This window comes from Chaetodon trifascialis, chromosome 20 (assembly GCF_039877785.1).
Source record: "Chaetodon trifascialis isolate fChaTrf1 chromosome 20, fChaTrf1.hap1, whole genome shotgun sequence".
Classification (NCBI taxonomy): domain Eukaryota; kingdom Metazoa; phylum Chordata; class Actinopteri; order Chaetodontiformes; family Chaetodontidae; genus Chaetodon; species Chaetodon trifascialis.
The window spans coordinates 7,587,007-7,614,114 of record NC_092075.1 but is presented as its reverse complement, the minus strand read 5'-3'; the positions used below and the strand labels follow the sequence as shown (position 1 = coordinate 7,614,114).

General features: G+C 43.0%; 1 protein-coding gene across 4 annotated transcripts in view; it reads left to right on the top strand.

The window, feature by feature from the left end:
• The first annotated feature begins 11,714 nt into the window (after positions 1-11,714).
• The window catches only part of ctif (CBP80/20-dependent translation initiation factor), a 47,204-nt gene continuing 31,810 nt past the window's right edge, over positions 11,715-27,108 (top strand). For 3 of the 4 annotated variants that reach the window (XM_070988845.1, XM_070988842.1, XM_070988844.1), the window contains exons 1-7: positions 11,715-11,878; positions 20,701-20,936; positions 21,100-21,171; positions 22,577-22,699; positions 23,416-23,489; positions 25,306-25,410; positions 25,522-25,600. In XM_070988845.1, coding sequence (XP_070844946.1) covers positions 20,760-20,936; positions 21,100-21,171; positions 22,577-22,699; positions 23,416-23,489; positions 25,306-25,410; positions 25,522-25,600 — 630 coding nt within the window. In that variant the 5' untranslated portion in view covers positions 11,715-11,878; positions 20,701-20,759. Of the gene's footprint in view, positions 11,879-20,173; positions 20,316-20,700; positions 20,937-21,099; positions 21,172-22,576; positions 22,700-23,415; positions 23,490-25,305; positions 25,411-25,521; positions 25,601-27,108 lie in introns of all 4 variants that reach the window. The other variant, XM_070988843.1, reaches the window with a different exon arrangement.

Here is a 27,108-nt window from a genome sequence, read left to right as displayed (position 1 = left end):
TCTCTGAGAAACACTCCAAATAAAGCAGCAAGAGGGGAGGGAGGAGGGAGTAATCTCTCTGCCTCACCAGAGGAGAGGAGGGTGGGGAGAGCTTGGACCTCACTGCACACACAAACACACACACACACACGCACACACATGCACACACACACAGACGCGTTTCCATGCAAACAACTTGGCCATGCCGGGCGGTTAGGTGGGAGGATGTAAGGGAGAGGGCTACACCCTTGTGCGAAGCTTTGTTGTGTGACACATAGGCAGCCCACCCTAGCATTCCCACCCCTATATTTGGCCTTGAATACAATTGCAGGTTTGAGAGTGACAAATCGGACTGGGGCAGGCAGGCAGGCAGGCAGGCAGGCAGGCAGGCAGGCAGGCAGGCAGGCAGGCAGGCAGGCAGGCAGGCAGGCTCAGCCGAGGACAAGGGAAAAATTACATGAGTAAAGGGGAAGTCGTCCACACTGGAGCAGCTGATTTGCAACAATATTAAAGATAATGCAGATATTATGCGGCACACACAGTGAAAAGTCATTTTTAGGTGGTTTGTTTAAGAAATGTAAGCATTTGGTCCTGGATTTAAGTCTTGTTCCTGGTCGTTCCTATCCACCCAGTGCAAGCTGGGAGAGTCTGCAGATGTCTGTGACACTCAGAAATAGAAGAAGTCAGTAAAGAAAAAGAATGCAGATTGAAAAGAGAGTGAAGTTAATGTGATGATCATCAGTATGTTACAACTCTTCATGCCGTTTGTCTTTGGGGGTCCAATCACAGATGAGCTTCTTTTCTAATTTTTTGTTCATTTCTGGGTCTTCGGTGGCCCAGATGTTCAAGTTCAAACTTTTCATCTTGAATTCTGGTGTCTGAATTTGATAGATCCAATGTGAGCCACATTAAATTTTTAGATCTGAGAAGCTCAATTTGTTTTTGTTTTTTTAATATTGAACACTTTCAATGTAAAATTTGAGAAAACCTAAAAAATTGCCTTCTGGAAATTAAAAAAAGGGGAAATTAAAATATTTAAATATTACATTTTCAGTGATTCCATGAGTTATCACTTCCTGTTTCCATTTTTCTCACATAATATTGTTTTTGGATTCTAGTATGAAACTAAATAAAACAGACAATATGTTATTGATGTGTTTTTTAAAGCAGACAGACACAGAAGTATAAAATATTAACCATAATGGAAACATGTAAAATAACAAAACAGCTGAGCTCTTATTTGAACAGCATGTACACATACAGCGACAATAATTAAACTGTGTGAATTAGAACAGAAAAAGCAGCCGTGCGGCAGCCATGTTTGTCCATGCATTGTTTGTTGTTTATTTTTCAAGCCTTGTGTTACACATTTTATCCATGTGTGTACATATGTGTGAACAGTAAGTGCGTGCTTGAGCTCTGCGACTGTGTGTGTAATTATGTGTGTAATTCTGTGCCCGTGTGTGTGTGTGTGTGTGTGTGTGTGTGTGTGTGTGTGTGTGTGTGTGTGTGTGTGTGTGTGTGTGTTAAGGTAATTATACAGTAGTGGACTGGTGGTGGGACAGTAAATCAAGTGTAGAATGACTTGGATTGGTCCGCTTTGCCGGCAGCACTCCTTACCCTAACCGGTCATCAGGGAGGGATACACTCTTAGAATAAATACTGTGCGTGTGTCTATAGTGTGTGTGTGCATGTGTGTGTCTACAGTGTATGTTTGTGTGTGTGTGTGTGTGTGTGTGTGTGTGTGCTGAGGTGTGGGCATGCGTGCGTGGCTGCATACATCAATGCATACATTGAATTTACAGTGTATTTTTATGCACATATCCACACACGTTTTGCCATTATGAAGTGGTGCGCCCGCTTGTGTGTCATGCCATGTGTGTGTTTGTGCACATGCAGCATGGGCGTGTCCGAGCATGAGTGTATTTGTATGCACATAAATGTTGGTTGTGTGTCAGCAGAGTTCCTCACCCAAACAGGTCATGAAAAAGGGACTCTTGACTGCTGCCTTTCCACCGCAGTGGCCACTCGGCCTGCAGCCACACGGTTAACTGCGAATTAAAAACACTCTCCACAAACCCGGAGTGAAAGAAATATTTCAGTGCGTCACTCACAATCTAAAAGCATTTCTCAAATTTTATGAGATGGCCCTGCCTTCAGAAGTGTAACCAGTGACAGTACATCTTTTTTTGTGTTGTAATCATAATTGGTCGGTTCACCTAAATTCCAAAAAACAACATATTTCCTCCCTTACCTCATGTCTTATCTCGCAGATAGTTTGGGTTTTATTTGTCCAGGTTTTCAGACATGTGGAAAAAATAGCACCGTGTAAAAATACTCCATTAGAAGTAAAATATCATTCATAATCATACTGTCAAATAACGTAGTTTGCAGGCAGAAAAATGATCCCCTGCATGTTATATTTTTAGTTTTATATTCAGTTAATTATTACTGACTCTTTAGAATTTGACTGTTGTATTTGGCAGAGTTGGGCACAATTTGATCTACCTGGACTAAAAACTACCATATTTTTGTCTTGAAATGTAGTGAAGTAGAAGTCTAATGTAGTATCCTGAATACTGGCAACTCTACTAAAATACCTCAAAACTGTTTATAAGTGCAGTGTACTTTTCAGCTATTTCAGCTGCTGCCCTAATACAATGAAGGTGAATGGAAATTTGTTTGTACTGCTCACACCATTGAAGAACACATTTTAAAAATTCAACAGCAGCACAGCTCTTCACAGAGAAAGTCCCAGATACTCTGAACAGTCTGTAGACTTCATTGTGAACAGTTTTCATAAGGACGATGTCTTTAGAAAAAGGTACTTTCAATGACATCTCTTCAGTGTGTGTGTTAAATGTCATTTTTTTGCATGCTGTGTGCATTGAGAAGGACATTATATGTGGCCTCATTTAAACCCAATGACTGTATTTTGTATTTTGTGTTTGTGTATGTGTGTGTATTCGTGATGATGATGAAACTGCCACTTCTGCCAACAAACAGAACGTGACTGACTAGAAAACTCAGAAATCTGAAACGCAGGCATGTTCCAGCATGAGTCACAATCTCTCACACACACACACACACACACACACACACACACACACACACACACACACACACACACACACACACACACACACACACACACACACACACACACACACACATAAACAAACACACTGTCCAAATTATTGGAACCAGTGACTATTGGCAATAACACCAATCAGATTGCTTGCACGTCGTGTCAGTGTGCGTTTACCTCTTGCTTTACAAAGCATTAATGTGAAATTTGGATGCATATCGCTGTCTTCCTCCACATTGTGTGTCTTTTTTGTACCATTTGTTCACAATGAAAAAAAACTCATACCCCGTCCCTGCTGTACACACGACCCACAAAGCACCATGCATTACTGTACTGGGGAGGTTCAGTGAATCCACCAACACACACACATGCATACTGTACACAACAGCACACAAACGTTCTACTCTTGATACACATCTTTAGCCACAGCATGGGTGCAGCCCCCAACCTCCCCTCACCATGACGGCCACAGACCAACCGCAGACACACACGTACATGCACACACTTCTTGCACGCTTCTCCTGTCTCTGCAGGGCTGTCATTAGAGGTCTGAATTTGGGGTGAGGCCCCACAGGTGCTTCAGTATTTAGTTCAGGCTTTGTCCAGACTTCAAAAAAGCAGCTACGTCCGTTATGTGGAACTCCACAGTGTTCAGTATTAAATCAATATATCAACAATTATGAATTATTATGATTTTATTTCATGTCACTTTTTATGTAATAATGTGATTTTTCATGTTTCGTGTTGTTTCACAAGCAAGCTAACAACTGATTCAAACCAGTTAGCTCTTGTTAGCCAGAGTAACGACAATGTTAACGTAGTCCTGAATCAACTCTTTAACCGCTGCTGTAAATAAACACAGCACACAGACAGACACGAACATGTTCTTGTATTTACTAGCTTAACACGGCTGCGGATGCTACCTACTTAGCCGGCTACATTGCTAGGCTAGATATTTCTCAGATAAAGCCACAAAACTCCTCATGTCCTCATGTCTTTTCACTGTGGTCACACTAGCCAACAAGAGCTAGCTAACACTGGCCCATTACTTTGATATTGAATAACAATAATAGCATAAGCAACTTTATTAAGCTGAGGTTTAAAAGCTGCTTAAATTCAGTTACCGTGTCTGTGTTTTGTGTTAATGTGCAGCAGTCTTTGATGGCTGATCAGAGTAATGCCAGCATTGTTGTTGCTATAGCTAACCGGTGCTAACTGGCTAAATTTGTTAGCAGTTGAGCTTGCTAGCTTACGAGAGGTGGTACGTGATTGGCTGAAAAGTCAATGTGAAATGATAAATTATGAATGTGAATTATGAAATTATGTGAATTATGAAATATAATTAAAGAAATCAAATGAATAATATTTTAATCATATATTTGACACAATACATATACTCTTGGGTGTATTTCTTTTGATTAATCTAACAATTTCAGATTATTTTATTGTGTCACTAAAACACAGCCAAAATCAATGGAAACAGAAAACAGAAACATTTTTCCTGTAAGTTTAAAACTCCTTTAAACACATTTGAATGTAATTGCCTTTATTACACTTCATAGGCTTGTATGTCACACTGACGCAGAGATGCTTTTAAAAATAACTCAGTAACTAAAGATAAATCCAAGTGAGTGAATACCATAGCAACTCTCTGCTGTGAGAGCTTACCTGAACAAGTTCAACGAGCAAGTGGACCATCTGATGACACAGCTTGATCTATCACTTCTATTTGCTCTAGTTAAAAGGTTCAGCCCACAATGAAATACCAAGCGTTATAAAACAGCTGATACCTGCTCTTACAAAGACAGTGACAAAGCAGATAACTGATATTTAAGGTGTTGGCTGACAAAACTTCACTGACAGGATCCACTGAAGTTTGAAGATACAAAAGAAATGAAAGAATACATTTTTAAATAGATATCTATTGTTGCATATTAATTTATTTTAATGTAATCTAAATTGTTCAGTTATATTAATTGTATTGATTAACTTTGCTGTTCGGACCACAGTGATGGCAGCTTTTGTTGTTTTTTTTTATTAAAAAAGAAAGATTTGACTTCATTAACAGCTACCATACACATTGGAGATGTCTGGAAAATGAATATATTTTAGCCTCCGTGAGAAGTGAATGCATTGAAATGATTGCAGCCATGACACATAAACATGCTCTCTCTCACACACACACACATAGAGAAGAAAGTGAGGAGTTTTAATTAAAAAAAGGTCCAGAGGAGCCCACAGTCTCTCAGCCTTGTGTGGGATGTAGTTTGGCTGGGCACGAACGCGGTATAACCAGACACACTCCTTTCATTCCCCCCCACTCCCAGACAAGACACAAACAAGCACACACACACACACACACACACACACACACAGATGTTATGTTGGGTAATTTTAACACCCTATTCTGACCTGAAGGCACCTCATGCTATCACTGCATGCACTGTACAGTTCAGACAAGGTCAGTCAGTGGGCTGAGATTTCAGTTTTAACACCCCTAGTTGGAGTCCTCCTGCTCAACACACACACACACACACACACACACACACACACACACACACATACAGTGCACGTGTCCTCGCATGCACACGCACACACCCATACACATGAGGAAAAGAGTGAATGTGAAACCATGTAGCCACATCATGCAAGGAAATATGCATGGGAAAGCAAGTTACTGTGAGACAAAAATGGCCGTTGTTAAAAAGCTATTTTTGAATCAAAAGTAAAGACGGCATATCAGACCTCACTCATATCAGTAAGCAAGGCCAAACAGACAGTGTGAGAGCACTGTCTGGAAAGAAAGAAAGAAAGAAAGAAAGAAAGAAAGAAAGAAAGAAAGAAAGAAAGAAAGAAAGAAAGAAAGAAAGAAAGCTATTGGTAATCAATGTAGGCAGTGTAAGCATATAGGAAATCCCAAAGTTTAAGTTTAGCTAAATTAGCAGTTCTCAAAGAAGGTCAGATCCACATTTAACTCTGAGTATTGTAACACAGGGCTGTAAATGCAATTCCTCACATTTTTTTCAACTTTCCTATTGTCTCAAAATGCCTAAAATGACTCCAGCTTTTACTCATTCCCAGACAGCATAATGCTCCTACATAGCCCATAAACGAGCGAGGCTAGACTAGGTTAAACTGGCAGCACACTGACACGGGGGATAATGAAAAATCCCTGAAGGATGACGTAAATGGACAGGAAACCCGTCATCGACATCTGTCACAAACGTTGGTTGAGTGGATTTAAACAAACACATTACATCGTGTTGGGTAGTGTCTGTTTTTGAGTTTCATGAGAATACAGATCTGGGGGGTTTTCATGGTTAAGCACATACTTAAAGTCTTCTTTACTCCGAGCGTGTTGGAACAACCCCTCCTTTAAAAATGTGCTTTGCTTATTGTTGCTTATGTTTTAGCCTCACTGTGAAGAATGATGTATGTGCAGAGGCTGACGCAAAAAGGCACTTTTCACCTCCACTTTCTGTGCGCTCAACTATCAGTGTGCAGCAGTGCATTTATATGCAGAGAATGGACTTTACAGTCAAGTAGGAGACATCTTGTACACAGCAGTTAAACTTCTGAAATGAAAATAATCATTGGTATTGATTTTCCAGTGAGGGAGAAGGAGAAGATGTGATTTTAGGAATTTTTAATTATTAGTCATATATATATATACTTAATTATTACTCCAAGCATATTCTTACATACTTAAGTTTATTTCCTTTTATGTTTTTAAACCGTGTCTTGAGGGGATCTTGACTGAATTGCAATTTATATACTGTAATGATAATGGAGATTATTTTTCAACAACATTTTCTAGATATGTTTATGGTCTAAAAATTACGGTCTTCTTGGGGAAAAAAATCTATTGCATTTACTCAAATATTCGCTTGTTTTCAGGTGCAGTTTTGCTGTGATCCTCTCCATGACAGTCTTCTCTCTCCATTGTACAATATTTGGAGGCTGTGGCTTTAACCAGAAAACTGTGATATTTCACATTTGAATGTATTTTTTTTCCAATAAAAGAAAAATCTTTAGAGTATCTTAATTTATCACTTGGCATGTTGTCAGGTGGGTTGTTGAAAAAGTGTTGAGTTCAAAGTCATATTTAGGAGTAGGAGTTTTGGGCAGTCTCAAACAGTCTCCTGCCAGCCCCTCCAACAAACTCAGATGAATCATTACATTTTAAGATAAGCTGAAGAGCTACAAATATCATGTTTCAATTACTTTCTTGGTCACATCCAAATATCACTATTGTTGAAGGTCACAGAAGGACATCTCTCCCTCCACCATCCACCCATCCCAGTACCCTCCTGCACCTGACATCATTATCACCCCCCAACTCCTCCACCCTCCAGCCCTACCTGTCACCCTCCCCCCCTCCCCCTGCTGTTCGTTGCGTCTCTCTCACCTCTCCCTCTGGTACCTGACACATCTCTCACCTCTCCTACTCCCCACTCCATCCTTTACTCCACCTTGCCCTCCCTCATCCTCTCACCACCCGCCGCCCTTTCTCTCTGCATATCTGTCCCCTCATTCTCTCAGTTCTTGCCTCCTCTACCTCTCCCTGAACCCCTCCCTCTCCGTCCCTCTCCACTTTCTGACACACTATGTGTCGCTGGTGAACTTCCTTCTGTGTTCCATCTGCCCCTTTCCCACCTCTCCCACTCCCTTCCAGCAGACCCACCTACTCAACGGGTGCTCACCATACAGGCAGGCGGGCACACACGGCCCGGAGCTGTCAACGCACTCCTCAGACGGTCCGCGCTCTACCGCAGTTCAACAGCAGGGGGAGTGTCAGGCTGCCGGGGACAGGACGGGGGGTGGGTGGGAGCAGGGCGGCCCCACTGCTCCTGGAGAAGGAGCAGCTGAAGGGCAAAGTGAAGAGCAAACAAGTTTGGTTTGATCTTACCAGCTATTAGAAAACTTGCAACTTGAATAATCCCAGGTTTTATTTTTGATCCAGGATGAGTTTGCTTCTTCTTTCAAGCACAAACATTTGAATTTGAATTAATCGATCAGTTGATTGGCAGAAAATAAATGGACAATTAAAGATCATTTAAGTCATTATTTGGTTGCAGTTTCACAAATGTGAGAATTTACTGCTTTCCAGAAAATATCACCAGTCTATGGGCTGTTGGACTGTTTACTGATGTCGGCTTCACCTTTTTCACTATTTAAGGACATTTTAGGGACCAAACAGTTGTCAATAAATTAAGAATATAACTGGCTGATTCATCAATAAGGATAGTTGTAGCCCATTTATGATTGTAGTTTACTAACATAAAGTCAGAATAAGTCATAATTCTACACAAAAATGGCAAGAAGTCTTTTTTTCTCCTCTTTTTTTTTATTTTACTCTTCTGTTCGGTGTGCTCTGCTGTTACAAAATAAGCAACTGCTGTTTCTGTGATATTGGGATCTTAAAATGATGAACACAGATAGACCCGTGAGGCTTTGTGCTTTCAAGTTATGTGCAAACTGTTATGGTCCATAGAGGATTCATCCTAACTAAGGTAGCAAAGTGCCCTCTCACTGTTCAGGCTGCTGCTTATTGCTGAAGTTCTTGGGGTAATCTTTAAATTGATAGATCAATAAATGGATCTATCAATTTAATTGATAGATTGTACAGCAGTACTTACCCCATGGATATTGTGTTACAGTATACGGATGAGGTGTTTCATGCTTTTCTTTACCTCCCTTTTATATGTAGGCTACAGCAGATCTGCGACTTACAGCACAACATAATAGCGCTGCTCAGTGTACAGTCGTCCTATGATCTGTCTACTGCCCCCACCTGCTGGTTAGAAAGCTATCATGTTTTTGTTACTCAACAAATTGAACCCTGGCCAATTTCAGTGTGTTTATTTGTCTGAGCATTAATGTGTGTGTATGTGTGCGAGCCCATGTGTGTTTTACACAAAGAGATGTTCAGTCACTTCCACCCACTTCATTTCTCTCTATGTAGCTCACAGTGATCTTTCTCCCACACCTATCTCCTGCACCCATTCGACCTAACAATGAAAGAGCAGAACCGCAGTGCACCGCTGCATCGGGGCCGCTGGCCTAATGAACGCAAGCACAAATAATCAGCCGTCCTGTTATAAAACCGTACGTAGAGTTATAACAGTTTGCTGGCCGGTGTTGTTTATATCGCAGCATTGCTCTCACAAGCTACAGGAGGGGAGAGTCTGTGACCTTAAGAGCTGTGGGGCCTGTACTGTCTAATTCCATGTTTATGGTTTTGCCTTTTATAACACACAGACGGAGCTGCCCAGGCCACAAGCACACGGAAATATCATCATGCGCCCTCTCCACTGCTAATTGGTGCCTTGGTACCATCCCTCTGGTGGGGATTCAGCTTTGTGCATGGCGACCTGAGGAGCAAGGCCAATTTCAGCCTGTGCTTCTCCTTCTTTTCTCTGGCTCCGCACAGTTTACTGTACCACAGTTGAGCCAGCATCAAACTGGGTATTAACTGCAAAGTTCACTTTAACAGAGGGAAAAGTGGCCAGATGAACTTGTAACATCGTTTATGTTTTGATGTAAAATCATATATGTTCTTCTGCCTCCTCTGCAGTTGTCTTTGATATAACACTGAGAGGAGAGAGAACATGAAGCGAAAGAATCGTGTTAATAGACTCGTTTTTATGAACAATTTGTCAAACTGTGGCGTGTGCTGCAATAAGTGCTGACATTTCTAGAGCATTGAAATTATATATCAGTTCAACACTATGGTTTCTTGGCAACAGTGAAAATTACTTTGAATCCTACCTACTTTTACACCTTAGCTCTTCACACAGGCCTCAAATGTGCAGTTCAGCAGACTCGAGACAAAAGGCGGAGACATATTCGACTGTGTTGCTGCGTAAATTCTAGTCTTCTGACAGTTTTGCTTTAATGGCACATCAAAGGTCGAACTTTTTCCAGACACATATCAAAAGAAGAAAGCTATAGGTGAATCCGTGTGCAAAGAGGTGACAGGATACGGAGCATCTGCATGGAGGAAACGCTCAGCGGCATGGGAGGGAAATGGAGCGATGGATGGCGGGCGGTGCTGCGGGTGATGTGAAGAGGACAACAAAGTAATTATGGGATGACTAAGGATAGACATAGAACTGGGCGAGGGAGTGGGGAGGAAAGGGAGGCTGGGAAGGAGAACAAGAAGGGGGTGGGGGGGTGTAGCAACCTGCTGGAGTCTCCATCACACCATGGTAGTTAATTAGCCTCTGACTGTGGTGGCGAACATATTCTGTAGCCATCTGGAGCAGGGAGGAAGTTCTTCCACTCGGCTGTCTGTCTACCGGTCCACTTTCAGACGTATCTGGCTGTCTTTTCATCCAGAGTTTAGTTCATCTGTCTATACTGTGTGTCATTCTGTCTGTTCTCGGTGTCTAACTGACTACTGGAAGCTCTGTGTCATGTTTGCATGCAGGTCTATCTGTTAGTCAATCTGCCTGAGCTCTGTCCTCCAGCTGTCTGCCATACCGGCTGAGGACCCTGATAAATCCCAGTGGTATAGTCATAGTATGTACACATCCACACACCCTCCGAACCACACACAAACAACCAAAAAAAGACAGCTGCACTTTTCTCTCTGTCCACAAGGGGTCGTGATTACATTGAAAAGATTTTTCAGCATGTTTGCACCTGCAGCCATTTGTGTTTGGAGGTGTCATCAGACTGTGGGTCTCATTTTATGTCCACGTGTAATTCTGTGGCAGACATTAGAGAAATATGAATGAACCAAAAAATATTTTAAAGTGTAAAGATTATATATTCACACCTCAGATGTGCCATATACCTCCTGCGCTTTATTATCCAACTACTCCATTAACTATTAATTGCTTAAATAACAACAAACAGCTCTTTGCCAAGGTTTATCTATTACTTTGTGAAAATAGATACAAGATTATTCACACACAGTTTACCTGTGGGCATGACAAACAAAGACACATATAACTACAAGTTAATGATCAAAATATATCAACAATAGCTGGCGCCTGTGGCTGCAGCCATGAGGACAAACAAGTGAAAGGAACCAGCCAGCTGTTTACTGTCACATTAGGGACTGTCACCTTGCACAGTTTTATGCAGAAAAGCTCCAGAACATCAGATATATACAGCTGTCAAGGAGCTTCAGTGTTTGGCATTATGTGCCAGTTTTAAATTTTATATCATAGACAATGTAAAATGTCTGTTTTGCAGATAAAAATCTGAAGTTTATTCTTTTGGTAATGGTACTGTTATCATTTATTTCCATTAAAAGTGTCAAAAATTAGTGTCAAGTTGGTCAACCTGTGATAAGATTGCGATTTGTCATAACTCTAATTTAAATCGCTGTGATTATTTTGGCTACCATATTGGTTTTACGTCACAAAGATTCACGTGAGGCTCACGTGGCTGTTAAAGTCTGTTTTTGTAAATTAAAAAGGTGGATAAAATGTGTGTTCTGGCCATGCTTCACTTGATCTCATTTCATTTATCTCTTGCTGCTGTGTCAAAACTGTCTGCCCAGCATGTAACGAAGCAACAGTAAAGACCCAACTACTAAACAACTAGCTTACTTTAATACCGAACCACGTTTCCCACAATGCTTCACTCTTGGGTGCACGTGTCAACGCTGCCAGCAAACCGGACTGAACGTCACATTCCTGCATTCCCTTTTTCCTCAGTCTGGGACGTCGGAGTTAGCTACCAGCAGACAGCTAATCCTCTTCCCCGCTTCTCTTTTTGGGAAACGGACCCATGACACGGCGGATTTGATCTCAGGAGGTGATCCCGGGTTCCCCAGGAGTCACAGTCTCACTTCGGGTAGGGATTTATCTCATTATAAGCCGGTGACTGCGTCTGTTGGTCGGAACGGTATAACCGTGGTAACCAGATAACAGTTTTACAAGATGCGCCGGATTTGCTGCTAGCTGTCGCTGTGGGTGACCTGGTTGTGCTTTGAGCACTACTAGCAGACCTGTTGATGTAGCTCAGCTGACCGAGGCTGCGTTGAATTCGTATCGTATGGCCTGTTGTTTACTGTTGTACTTTAGGGCTAGCTAACGTTAGCCCGGCTGCTTAGCCGCAAATCTTGCGTCACCATTGTTACCGGTGCTACGCGGGCACCAGGGTGTGGAGGCGCCTCCAGATGTGGCTTTGTTACTTTGACAGCGACATATTGGTGCATTCATTTGGATAAGGTCGCCAAAAACGTCCTGTTAAGATACACCACTTGGCTAACAGATACTTGCAGTGCTAGCATAGCAGACAGCATGGGCGTGGTTACAGGAGTGTAAAACAAGGGGGGGCAAACTGTATGGTAATGATTCAATCATTGTGATCACCTTTGCAATCAGCTTGGTTTCAGTAACGTTATATTTCCAGGGCAGGAACAGCAGGAATAGCCATGTGAGATGCTAGATGTCAGCCTGCCCTGGAAAGGAGCTGAGCTTGATGCAGCTCAGCTGTTGACCCCAACAACAAAGACTGGATCACAGCTGCTGGTAGTCTGTGGCAGACCAGAGGGAAGTGACGGAGCTAGATATCTGACAGGGGTCTGTCATCATTATGAAAAGTCAGGCAGATACAAACAGTTGTGTAGGGAGCTGGTTTGCATAATTTTCAATGAATTGGAATCAGATGGGATAAAACTAAACTAGGTTGAATGTGTGCTGGAATAAACTTCTCCTTGCTACTAATAAATCAAATAAATCAATACAGCTATATATCATTACTCATAAGTTGTAAGTTTAAGAACTTTCTAAACTAAGTAGCCTATCCTGTAGTGTTTGGATTATACTGGTATAAGTCCAGCTTGCTCGTAACATTCCTGAGATTCCTGCTCCTCAGAGACTGATTGGATCTCTGACTTTAGCGAGGTAAAGAAATGTGTGCGTGCCACCACAAGTCCTTCCCTCCTGGGCCCTCCTGACTCCAGTGAGACAGGATTTGTGTCACTTTGATGCAGGAAAGCAAGACTAAATTTGAATGATTTATCTTCGACAGAGAGCCTTTTCAACAGGGCATGGATTGATGAATTGGTAATCAAATGTATTCAGTCCTGTTTAGAGGAAAATGTGTTCCTTTGATTAGAGGATATCTTCACAGTGTGTGATCCTCTCCCAACTCGCCTGTCTGCCACAAGTGGAGGCACATGCTAATTCATCAGTCTGTTTAGTTGCAAGTCAGGTTTGGCCAGTGTCTCATCCTGAGCCTGGTACTCATTGTGTTATCCTTAAACTTGGCAAAGTGCCTGTCATCTAAAGTCTATTCAGACTGATGAAGTTTTTGTCGGCTTTTTACCTTTTGTGAGCAATCAAACATGTGTGGATTAATTAAAAATCTATTACTTATGAAACAAATGTCAGTAGATGAAACGCAATCATAGCCCTGTTTTACACGGCCCTAGATGTACTTGGCCAAAGTTAGCACCTGAATGTGGGCCTGTGCTTGCAGGATATTTTGCATAGAAGTATATGTAAGAAACTTCTGAACATGTATCCACCTGGTGACACAGCTAAACGGCCACAAATAATGTTCACACTGGTGACAGTGAAACTGATAGTTATTAATACAGAATAATAACGCGTTTTATTCAGATTCACAACTCTAAGATCGTCAGTTAAAATGTTGCTTTTTATTTGTAATGACTTGCACAGATTATTTCACAATATATAGGATTTCTCCACATAAAATGAATCATAGGCTTTATCCAGACCTTGTAATTGTGTGTAGGTGTGTGTTGATGACTGAACCGCTTCGATCCTCGTGACTGCGGTGGCACGTGAAATTAAAGTAGCTTTTTGCTTTGGGTCCTCTTGCGTTAAACTGATTTAATCTGTGAAATGGTCAATCATTGATCAATAGATGCACCCTTACCATGTAACCTTTAATTTTTTAGGACCTTCCCAGACTACTCTGCTGCAACAGTCTAATTTACTCTTTAAAGTCAACTATAGAGCAATGAAATCGAAAAGCTCTGACGGCCTTGTCACTGTAATAGACACAGCTTTATTGAGACCATCTCAGTGCAGTGTCATCGCCTCAATGATCTGCAGTCCCAGCACATGTGATGTGATGAATTGATGAATGAATGAGGCTGTGAACTCTGCCCTCACAGGTCAAATGGTGACAGGGAATGAAAGATTTGAGGGGCAGCGTGTACTCCCTATGCCTCAGAAATGGGCCTAGTGTTTTGGGCTGGGACACACACCCAGTCATACACCTGCAGTGTCTGGGAGAATGGAGGAGGAGCGAGCACAGCTGCATGTTATGGAGAGAGTGGGAGTAACCTGCAGAAAACTGGAACACCCTGAGTCAGCCTGCGGAGAAGAAATCTAGCCTCATTTCGGTGGGAACTGCTGCTCATTTCTGGTCCTGAGGTGTATGGATGAGTGAGCGGGGAAAGAGAAAATGAGGAGAAGGAGATCACATGGGTGGTGATTGATGAAAGTAGCTTATAAGAGGAGAGATATCAGTTGATGGCTGAGGACACAAGGCCGTTAATTTAGCACACAGCCTGTGTGTTTTGAACACAAGCGTTTGCAGGACCATTGTCACACTTGTGGTCTTTCTATCACCGACCTTTTGTTCTCGCAGTTACTTGTTTTGTCATCATCTCGTGTGTTCAGCCCTAACCAATGACGGCCACAGCTCTGCTGCCGGCTAACCTTTGTTGCCTCTCTTTTCACTTTTGTTGCCGTTCAGCTTTGAGGCCTCAGAACTTCTACCCTCGCTCCATACATGTGAAGCCCCTGAGCTGAATTACACACCCTCACTTGTTTGCCAGGATTCTGTATACATGTGTGTGTGGATCTGGACAGAGTAGCATTGTTGAGCTATTGTCCCAACAGCTCCACAGTACTGCACATTCCCAGTCCTCTCCCATTAGGTCACTACAGGGGTATAGGGAGACAATGGGGCAATTGTTTTAAGTGTACACACACACACACACACACACACACACACACACACACACACACACACACACACACACACACACACACATATATGCATGCGCATACCCTTGGATCCCCCCCTCTGTGGCATGTTGGTCAGTTTGTCTAGATTGAGGCCAGCTCACACTGTATGAGTAAACACATTTACTCACAGCAGCTTGTTTCAGTGAATGAGAGGCGGGAAGTACAACAGACTCCTCTGAAGTTAGTTTGTAAGTTTTTTTCTGCAAACACACATTGTGCCAGTTACAACTTGGTGTAAATGCCATTTTCTGGTTTACGGCTGCTGTTGCTCTCCGAGCAGACGAGGCCTGTTTTGTGGTGTGTGTTGTTTGCTTGTGTCTCATCTCACATGTGTGCCGCCTGAGTTTCTACATGCCTCACAATAGGATGAAGAAAGGATTTGATTTCCTTGCCGTAACTGTCCGGCTACACAGTACAATAACACTGTTCATGTGAGTGAAGCAATTAGAGCTGCAAGCAGTGTGAACTGAGCCACTTTGAGTTGAGACCTTTGGCACCGTTCAGCAACATTTTACAGGTGTGCCACACCTGCTCATGCTCCGAAAGAAGAGCAACTACCCAAATCTCTCCAAATCTAATTTATTTCTTCACATCATCATACAACATGTGCAGTGAAATACAGGAACTCCAGACAACTTTGGGCCCATTCAATTTCATGCATCCACATGCAGACGTATCTTATACAAACAAGGTCACAACATTTTTTTCTGATGCTTTGCTGTTTGCAAATGATCACAGTTGTGCTGTTTTTTGCTCTGTCTAATCTATTTGCCAACATGCATGCTCACAGCCCCGAGCATATATGTCTAATGAATGCTTAGACTCAAAGACGCCATGCTGCTGCCCTGCTGTCAAGAATAGATTACTCCAAATTATATTAAACCCAAGTGTGAGTTTGTTAAGCCCGCCAGTCAGTAGTAGACCAGATTAGACGTATTAGCAGCTCTCGCTGCATGGGGTGAGAACATTTACTTGGACTCCAAGTGGGGAGACTGGGTCTCATGCGCTGCTCTGTTTGGGTTGTGTGGGTTATGGTTCTTGCTGTTTGGCTGTTATGTAACTATATCAAAGGCTGCAAATCACTGATGGCTCAGAGCTTCTTTTGCTTTCAGTATGATTTATGTTGTGTTCTTTCAGTATGCCACCATACAGCCAGTGTGATTTGTTAGACGTTTCCAGTGCAGTGGTATAATGTATTTGAACCCCAGGCGACAGTGGTTTAAAGGGTTGTTCTGCTTTATGCTGCAGTTTCATGCATGATTTAATTGCATGCGTTTCATCATTTAGACACACAGTACAGTTTTAGTCAACGTAAAATTTCTTATCTTGCTTGAATACGTATTATATGAGACATAAGTGTGACCCTGTTAGAGTTGAGCTTGTTTCAGTGACTCAGAATCCACGAAGTAACACTAGAGAACAGAGAGGGAAGCATGATCCTTAATATCCTTAACAGGGAAAAAGGCCAGTAATGAGTAAGTCTTAAAAAGTACTGGACATGCTATATGTTGCTCTAACACCTGGTGATACGTTTGCAAAGCCCCTCAATCAACGGGCCAGGGAATGTGTGAATTCACCATGCTTTCTGAGCTTTGTGTCACGCACTAAAAGTGAGGATAGCTACATTATTTGGAAGCTATGTGTTCATAATCGATCTGCTCTCTGCTGTTTGGTGATGCATCTTATCATGAAGTATGGATGGTGTAGATTGGCATTTGTCTCAGCCTCTCAAACAAAGAAACAGTGTGCTGTCTAGTGCCATGCTGTGTCTGTCTGGCCAGTTTTACTATGTGCCCGGGCTTTGGGCGCAGTCTTCGGCTTGGTTATACTGTAGTACATGCTGCTTTGCATTTTACAGTCTGGATCTATCTCTGCTGGCCTGCAGTGTTGCTGGCTGTCACAGTGTTGTAGTGCTCCACTCAGTCAACTCAGTACCCTGCTCTGTATATTCTTAGCCTGGTTTCCAGACCTCTGAATTACTGCCCACGTCTCTAGAATTGTTCAGCTGCTCAAATGCTCAGTTGCCAGTTTGTCAGGTAGATGCACAGTATCTAAAACTAATACAGCAGTCCTTCACCTAAAGTCTCGTTTTGGCTCTTAATGCTGTTAAATTATACTGTTTCTAATAATTGGTTCACCCTGTTTATATCAGTAGGAGTAGATTAAAGTGGAACACTGCTTCATGATGTTGCCTGGATAAAGCGTTTTAGAAGGGCTAAGAGTCGAGTGTTGGATACTGATATGCCAGTTCTTCAGCTATGGCACAAAAATTAAGCTAAAAGTGCAGCCAGGACAGTGGCAGGCAGCTCTCTATTGGAAAAGCTGGTGGGATTTAGGGGGTGGACAGCCAAAGGGTGGAGACAGGAAGGAGCAGGGGAGGAGTTCGGGTATGAGGGAAGGAGAGCTGAAGGATGAAGTCTGAGCATGAGAGGGCCAGTGGGACAAACAGACAATGGCCAACGCCACAGCCCACAGACGAACCACATGAGAATGTCCACAGTGCGACGACCAGCGCGACAAGTTGCTCATCAGGCGTGACTTCTTTAAGTTTTGGACTGATGGTTGGATAAGACAAGCATGTGTCACATTTGGGAAATTGTGACAAGCATCTTTTTTTCTTCTTCTTCTTTTGTGACATTTAATGAGGCAACAGCACTTCTATGACATTGTTCAACTCACTTTGGGCAGTTTATAGGATCAACATCGATGCCACAGAACCAGTGATTCTTTTGTGTCACTCATTCTTCTTCCTAGTCAAAGACCTGACCATTACCCAAAATGCAGTTCTGCTTATGCTTTTGCTCGTCATTTGCATCAGGATCTTGTAATGTGAAAGCCTTAGTCATTGCTTTGTCTTAAAGTGTGCATATTGGCAAGACCAGAGTTGTGTTCGGTAAATGTGAGATGCCTCGCGATGCTGTTTCTGCTCCTCGCACTGCAGAGTCATGTCTGTTTAGTCAGAGGGGCCAACAGCCTGCTGTCCTTACTTGTGTTTGTTTTTCTCATGTATGCTTCATACAGTAGCCTCTTCTTCGTCAGGGTCCCAACCCCAAGCTCTGCCTCTCTCTCGCAGCTTGCACGGTAGTTCGGCTTGGTGACTCTCACATGTCTGGAACATCACGCTGATATAATGTCAGGAAGGCAAACTTGCTTCTGCTCCACCACCAGAAGAACATTGATGTTATTGTTACTTAGCAGAAAGATTTGTAAAGCAAAGCAACCCAAATTATTTGAAAGAGCACCTCAGGTCTGGAGCAGAGTGTTACAAAACACAGCAGGATCGAGAGGACTTTGAATCAGGGCTGTGAGACAGAGAGAAGCAGTGTTTACTTTGGATATCGATGATGATGTTATTTTGGGTGACTTTAATGCACGCACTGGCCTGGAGATTTGTTTCTATCCTGCACATGACCTACTATGAAAGTATCACACAGAAGCTTTAAAAAAAACCTAGATGCTTAAAAGGCAAAAAGTCAGAGAGCTAGATGAGGGTTACATTAATGGACGGATCAATAGCTATTGGCAGCAGTTTCCTCTCAGGCAGTAATTCTATACTACATGTCAAGGACAAGAGTAGGACATCTGACTAAGCTTCAGCCACCACCAAAATGCGTCAATGTGTTGTAAACATCCAGACTACTGTTATTGAATGCTTCTCCATTCATTGAAATGGGGTCGTAATGAATGGAGCTCTGCTGCATTCACATCGGGACAACACCTCACTGACACTTTGGCAAAAAAGCTGAATGCTAAAAGCTTTGTTAAGCTAAGATTTAGTGCAGTGAAGTATGGTACTTCATGAACTGTAGCTTAGTAATATGGTTTAGTGAGAAACTGCACAGTATTACCGTGCATGGTCATGAAGACGAGGGTGACCGAGGAACTGTAGCCTGGTTCTAGAGCTCTGCAATCGCTGCTCACATATCAGATTTGTTCAGGGAGTTGAATAAATAAATGAGATGAAATGAACTGGAGTGAATTGAATGATTGCATGAGGTCTCTACTTTTTTGAGCTGAGCTGTGACAGACGGCGTTGCAACATAAATGGCCTGATTGAGGGGCAGCAGGTGATCTTGCACAAAAACTGGGCCAGTAGTTCAATGTTAAGTTGTTTTATGCTCTCAAGTCACCATGAACACTCAAACGCAATTTAAATTTGTCTTAACAATAGGAATAATTAATGAATCAAAAAAGAAAGGAGACATGTCTAAACTTAAATGCAGAGATGAAATTGGTGCAGATGTAATTGCGTGTACTTGTGTGTGCGTGTGCCCGAACATGTACCGTATGAATATGCTTTTACATGTTCAAATACATGCACAGTAGCTGGAGAGGGTTATGCATCACATGTGGTGTTTGTTCCCTGAGGATAAAGTACATCTTCAAGGCAGCCGACGCTCCTGTGGCCTGCTAGCTGCAAATCACCAGGCTAATCAAAGGCCCGGCATCAATGTTTGTATGGATTATATTGTTGACACGTACGGATTATACCACTGACACTACAGTGGGTCAAATTAGGACATGTTGACCCTGCAACATAGTATTCACAGATTAAAGCATTAGTCCCAATTGTACACAAAGAAATGCAGCATTGTAGTAATGAGTAGGGAGATTTTGATGTGCTGACACGTCCTTGTGCCAGGGACTGGTTCAGGTTCCAGTTCTCTGCTCAACAGGCGTGCTGTCCTGTCGCCGACCCCGAGGTCTGATCTTCCAGTGGAGAGTTGTTAGGATGTAGCACTCCTCATTACCACATTAGAGAGCCCCATGGCCCGAACCAAAACAAAGGCTTTAAACTTTGTGCGGCTGACTTGTTGGCTGCAAATGCACCGGGCTCCCCAGCGAGTCCCCAGGGCTCAGCAGATACCATTCTGCGTGCTCCAGGGCCATAAATCCTCTTTGCATGGCTGGTGATCAAGCCATGATGGAAAGGAGCTTAGTAGCAATAGACAGACAGGCAGGAAGCTGCTTCCCTGTTGGCCAGGGGTCATGTGATCACAGAGGAGCGAGAGACAGCGGGGAAGAGGTGGAAAAACAAAGAGGGAAAAGGACATGGAGACGTGTATGGTTGACCAGAGGGAGTTTGGACAGAGGAATTGGCTGAGATGAGTCAGAGGTTTTTCTTTTTTTTTCCCAGCAGATGGATTTGATGTAATCTGAGTGAAAGCACAACCTGAACCTGCTGTCTTTGGGACACTTTGGAAGCGAGCAGGGCAGTTTGTTGACAGCTGTGAGGTCATGTGCCTTCATTGAGTGTTGGGAAGTTGAGGGGGACCAAGGTGAGAGAAGGACCTGTTTGTTGTTCTTGCCAGTTTTTAGGGCTGCAGCTAACAATCCTCAATCAATTAATTTCCTGTTATACTTTCCCTCAGTTTAAGGAGGTGCATTCAGATTAGTATCATATATGACAAAGAAGGCATAAAATCATGTTTGAGTAGCTGGAACAGGACAATTTTGGGATTTTTTTCTTGATGAATGATTGAAATGATTAACCAATTATCAAAATAGTCACTGATACATTTTTTGGCCAGTCAGCAAACAGATCAACTGATAGTTGCAGGTCTGCTGCTGCTGTACTCAACAGGTTGATGCTGCCGTGATGAGTTTGGCAAAATCACGGGTGATGAAGGTGGAAGCTCACTCCTCTCTCTGTATCTTCTCCAGGTCACTTTCCTCCTTCCCTTCCCCTCCTCCCCCTTCCACCCATCACAGCGCCGCTTGCCATGGAGAACTCATCGGTGGCGTCTGCGTCGTCTGAGGCCGGGAGCACGCGCTCACAGGAGATCGAAGAGCTGGAGCGCTTCATCGACAGCTATGTGCTGGAGTATCAGGTGCAGGGGCTTCTGGGAGACAAGGCAGACGGAGACTTGGACTTGGACAATGGTGGCAAGGTACCACAGGTCAGAGCTTTGATACGTACAGGGATGCTCATTAGTCCCATATGTGTTAGCAGTGGTGGCGATGTTTGGTACAGACTCTGGTTTGTAGCTTCCACCAACACTCTGGCTGGAAAACAACTCTGGCTGAAATAAGAGCACCTTCTCCCCCATTTCTCTCCTCCAGTGGACAGACGACTATAACAACAAGAAAGATGGCAGCTGGACATCTTCACGGGGGAGAGGCTCATTCAAACCGGTATGTGTGTGCGTGTGTCTGTGTGTGTGTGCGCTTCAGGGTTTACCTTAATTGTTGTGTTGAATAATCATTCACAGTCTAGTTATGTAATTATGATACTACCCGGGGGCTTTCGTGATGGTTAATGCGCACCCTGCAGTCCATCATGAGAGCTGTAATGAACAGAGGGATGAACCTTAGTCTCTTTTTCAAAAAGAGATCTTGAATCACATGCATGTCTTTATTTTAGATCAATGTTTGGGCAATAACAGAAGTAACAGATGGAGAATTCATTTGTTTAAACATGAAGCTGTTTCACAGTCTTAAGTGGACACATGTTTGGCACAACTTTTTGTGAGTTTTCCGAACTGATAACTGAAACTATGCTGTTTTTACTGCTGCGTTTAAAACAGCGCAAAAGAGATTTAAGTGCTATCATAGCGAATAATGAGCGTTGCACAAATTGGTGGCGGTCGCTGCCCTGCAGACACTAAGAGAGCAGGCCTAGTTTTATCCATAAACACTGTCTCAAAGCATTCGACATGTGAATAAACAACGTTTACGAGCTTTAACCCTCCACCAGCACCCTGTCTCTACAGCCTCTTCCATGTCTGTGCTCATCCAGACCTTCTGGCCACTGGAGCGTCACATTCATTAAAGTGTAGTTTTGCCGTGCTCTCAGCTCTGTATGTTCACATTAGCATCTCCCTCTCTGTCAGCTGCTCAAGTGAATGATTAGAAGAGACTGTAACACCAGCTGTAAGCGATGCACAGCTCATGTTTGCTTGTGGTTGCTGCAGGCAAAGCATGTTCTTAATGACTGACATGGGATACTGTGAGGCTGCAGCAAGCAATTGGATAATCCTAAATGAATTACCATTCAGTTAGCCTGCTAAATATCTGTGTGTGTGTGCTGCTCTGCTCTGACTGCACAGTCTGCAGTGATTTAGAGTATGATTGCTCCTTGGAGATTCACTGGTATGATTCACCAGGAAGTGAGTGGTGAGGGAGAAATGGCATTGGTGAAAGGTTTAGAGAGAGCAGAGTGATCCGAAACACGTGGGAGGTGAAGAGGGAGACTGGAAGTATTTATATCAATACATAAAATTCATTTTTAATGCAGCAAAATTAGGCAGTTTGTTTTAACATTCAGCTGCTGAAAGTAGAAATCCGGGACTTGGCACTGAGTCAAGACTTTTGACGTCCCTGGTGGTTTGTCCTCCCTCGCAGCATTAAGTGCAACTCCGACACAACCAGCAACAATCAGAATCAATTTAACAATAACAGAAACAAACATGGCCACTATTATCGCAGCTCAGTTCGACACATTCTGAACAACGCAGCGTGTTGTTACGCTCCTAATATGCAAACAGAAGAGTAAAAGCAGCGACGATACTCAGTCCTTTTCTTTCACCTCAACTTGCAGGACGAGTGGGAGCACAGCAGTAACGGCAGTACAGGCTCCAGACCCAGTTCAGGTTCTCGACCAGGATCCGGCTCGCGCTCCGGCAGCAGAGGCAGAAACAACCAGTTCAAAGGCCCTGCCAAGGTACAGGTGTGTGTGTGTGTGTGTGTGTGCGTGTGTGCGTGTGTCTGTCTGATTGTCCACTCTCTCATATGTCTCTAACTCCCACCCACTCAGCATTCCTTCAATAAAAATGAAAGCATCCTTCGTCTGTCATGTGACTCTTGCCATGCTCATCCTTTCCTCTGGGGTCTTTATCCACAGAGGACCACACTGCAAAAAGTGAAATGTAACTAAGATGAAACATCTTAAATCAAGGCTATGTATATACATGAAACATGTCACCACAAATCAAATCTTCACCATCATTATATGCTAAAGGGGCACTGCACTGCTTTTGCACGTGAAGAGCAGTTTGTTTGTCACGAGGAGCGCCATGAAAGCAGTTCAGTATAGTGTCTTCTGTGGCTTTGAAAGGGCTTGATAGTCTGAAAAGTTGGGTCTTTTTAACCTCAAAGTTCTGACAAAAGCAGTGTTACAGACCAGGCATGTGGGCTCCGGCAGACGTGGGTATTTACCAGGCAAGGAGGATCTAATTACAGAGTCGCATTATGGGAAGTGGAGGGTCTTTTATTCATTTCTGTCCAGCTCACTTACCTTCAATTAAAAAGCAAATTAAAAAATAGCACATGCAGAGTAGTTCCAATCGTGTGCCTGTTTTTAAATGTTAAATACAAGTACAATATAGTCGCACTGAAACTAACAGACATCCTTTCCTTCTTCCCATGTGTGCTGTCCAGAACGGGAACAGAGACGGCTCCTTTGACATCCTGGGGACAGACATATGGGCTGCCAACACAATGGACTCACACGGGTACGTGCTTTGCCGTCTCATAAACCTAATATGTTGTACAGTCTGCTGGCTCTGAATTCCATCCATAGTTGCTGGAGGGTCACATGACCGATGCAGACACAGCCTTTTGCCTCTTGAACACATACTTTGAAACAGTCCAGTTTCAAGCTGCTGGCGTTTAGCGTGGGCATCGGGAGGGTCTGATATTAACATGAAGTATATATTCCACGCACTCTGTCCCGCTCTGACTTGAAGTTAATCAGGAAGCTGAGCTGCAGAGGCCTCCTCCTGTGTGACCAAATCATTTTCAGAAAAGGAGCTCAACACCGAAACTTAGCGGAGAAACAAGAAAAAAAAAAAAAAAAAAGGCAAAGAAAGGAAACGAGCGAGATGTAAATCAATTACACTGGAGATGGGTTGCCATGGTAACAGCTGCATGGCAGCTTCCGGCCACGGTGGCACATCTGAGCCGAGGAGGCGGCTCAGTGGGATGATGTCAGCAGCTCCCCCTGCGTGCAGGCAGAGGGTGGACACTGGACCCCCACCTGATCCACACACGGCATTCTGTCTGCTGTAAAGGCCCTGAAGACCTGCTCTGTCCATCAGCTGCATACAACACATGAACACATTATTTATAATCACACACTTAGAGATTTCTCCATTTCTGTTTCTGTGTGTGCTCTTACTGGTTTGGCATGAGTGACAACCAGTCAATCCAGTCACATGCGTCCATGGATCAGGATTTACCAATCCTTGAAACGAAAATGATAAAATGTAGCAGTTGTGTAGTCATCTAGTGTTGTTTTTGGCAGTGTGTTTTAATTTTAGTCTTAGTCTAGTCTTTGTGTCAAGCTGTCATTTTAGTTTTTATTAGTTTTAGTCACGTTCATACTCTTTTTAGTCTAGTCAAGTTTCAGTCGACTGAAAGTTGTTATTTTAGTCAGAATTATCCGTGACTATTTTCGTCTAGTTTTAGTCGACCAAAACTGGGAACATTTTAGTCTAGTTTTAGTCAATGAAAATTTTATTTTAGTCTCTTTTTAGTAATACAATTCTATTTAACCCAGTCAATATAGTATAAGTACCTTGTAGTATAGACGAAACCAAAATTTTCTTTTAGCCAAACCCATGTTACAATTCAAACAAGGTTGTCTTATATTATTGTCACCTTATTAACTCAAGAATACATTCATTCCAGACACGAAGACGCTCTGACTTGAATTTACAACATATTTATTTTACCAAGCAAAGCCGGCTGGCCGGCCATCGGCCCCATTCTCTTTGACTAAACGAGACGAAATAACGTTAAAACATTTCGTCTCATTTTAGTCAAGGAAAATGAAGAGACATTTTAGCAGATTTTTTATTTTGTAAACCACATTTAGTCTCGTTTTTATTCGTCAACAATATTGCATTATACATTTAATTACAGTTATCATCACATGACCAGCATTTACTTTGCATCTCATGTCGTTTTCGTCACGTGATAAAGGTTCGTTGACGACGATATTTAGTCATAATTTTCGTTGACGAAAGCAATGCTCCTGTCATCAGATCTGATCAAACCACATCTGCACAGTGTTAAACCCTTAATAAAGAACAAAGGATGTCTTCTGCCTCACTTTAAATATGATTGTTTATTATTTAGTCATGACTTTTTCATGTTACAGAAAAATACTTTGGATTTGAAGGCATGTTTTTGAGGCTAACTTTTGTTTTCCTCTGTGTAACATGTGGACGCTGTCTTGTACTCTTGAACAACTTTCCTCTCTTTCCTCGTGCTCGGATGCTGCTGCCTCTCGCCTCTGATCTGTCTTTTTCTGTCTCTTGGTTGTAGGGGTGCAGGCTGGGACGTGCAGCCAGAGAAACTAGATTTCAGCCATTTCCACAGGAAACACTTAAGAGGAACGCCAAAGCACCTGCCACACATTGACAGAGAGGGGTAAGCTCTGGCTGCGCTGCTCTGTCACTGTCTCAGCCACTGTCGCCTATCGCTTGTTGATCCTGGAGGGTTACAGTTCATGGATGGAGTCTCTCTCTTCCTCTTTTTCAGGATGAACAAGAACAAATTTGAGGAAGATGATGGCATAGACATGAATGACATAGAGAGGTTCTTGCCCCACCTGCGCTCTGTAAGTCACTGATTTTTCTTTTTTTTGTGAAATGAAATGCTTCTACGCACTCTGATATGTAACACGTCTTCATGTCCACATGCTTACTAAACCAGCAGCTTTAAGTATTAAGTATCTAAAACACTGATTGGACCCAGTGGACTATGAACTTCAGACTGGAAGCCTCTCACCAGAGCAACAACCTAATAATTCATTAGTTGTTAGAGATTGACCCCTGTTGGCGTAACAGATGAATGACAGGTGCAGTGAACAGGGTTTAGGTGCTGCAGCTGTGCAGAAAAATATATACCAGACTATGAAACATGTTCAAACTACAAAAAAACATTTCCTGCCTTAGAATATTTTTTCTCTGTTGAAGAATAAGAAGAATAAATTAATTCATATAAGATCAGTCTAAATAGGTTACATTTATGTTGTGAGATTGGTCGATTATAAATTAGCATGTGGTGACACCTACTGGTCAGAAGCTGAACTCAAACACTGAAAGTGCATTACAAACGTTATACCGACCCCTGGTGGTTAAATGCATGTATAGCATTTACAGATTGATCCGCTGAAGCCGACAGCAAAGTGATGCAGGCTGCTCAGTTCTGAGGGAGTGAGCAGTTTCAGGCTTTGGGCCTGAAGTTAAAGGATAGGTTCACATTTTTCCAAGTCTATTTCAAAACAATATCTGCATGTACACCGAAAAGAGCTGCTAGTTAATGAAGCAAAGACAAATTTGTGCACTAAAAAGACGATAACTCTACTTCATTTGGCAAAGTCAGGCCTCTCCAGTGAGGGTGCAAGTCCTCTGTGTGCATATATCTTACAGCCTGAAGCTAAACGTATATATGAATATGACAAATTTTGCAGCTGTGTATACCATTGCAGGCCGCAATGCATTAAGCATCGTGTTTTCCAAGGTGATTTGTGATTCACTGGGGCGGCAGAGTTCACTCTAGTTCACCAGTGTCACCCTCCTCTCTTCCTTCCCTGCTCTCTGAGCCAAAATGTCCTCCATCGTTCACAGCGTTTGAGCCACGGCGTCTTCCTCTTTCCTTCCCCTCTTGGCTTCTGAGCCGAGCTGCTTTGCGCCTCTCAGCGTGTTTCAGCCAAGATGGGCCCAGTCTGCGCTACCAAGATGGCTTTCTCATTGTATATTTCCTGAGCCAAGATTTGCCGTTTCCGTCCATTCAGTCAGGGCCAACAGAAAGTCGGGGTCACCCACGTTTGCCTTGGTGTGCTTGGGATCGGATATGTGTTGGTGCTGGGACACAGTGAGGTCAGAGACACAGAGCTGAGGAGTGACTGGCACGTTTTCTGTCTTTGTCTTCGTCACACTCCTTCAGCCGTCCTCACAGAGGCTCTCTTCCACACTCTGTCTTCGCTGAGAATCAAGCCCTGGCATCATGCAGCGGCATGCCGGACCACTGATGCTCACTTGTTTCTCATTTTAATGAGGCCATCCACTGACAATGCCCCCCCTTGGTTCATAATGGCCCCCAAGACAGCTGGGAGGGCACTTA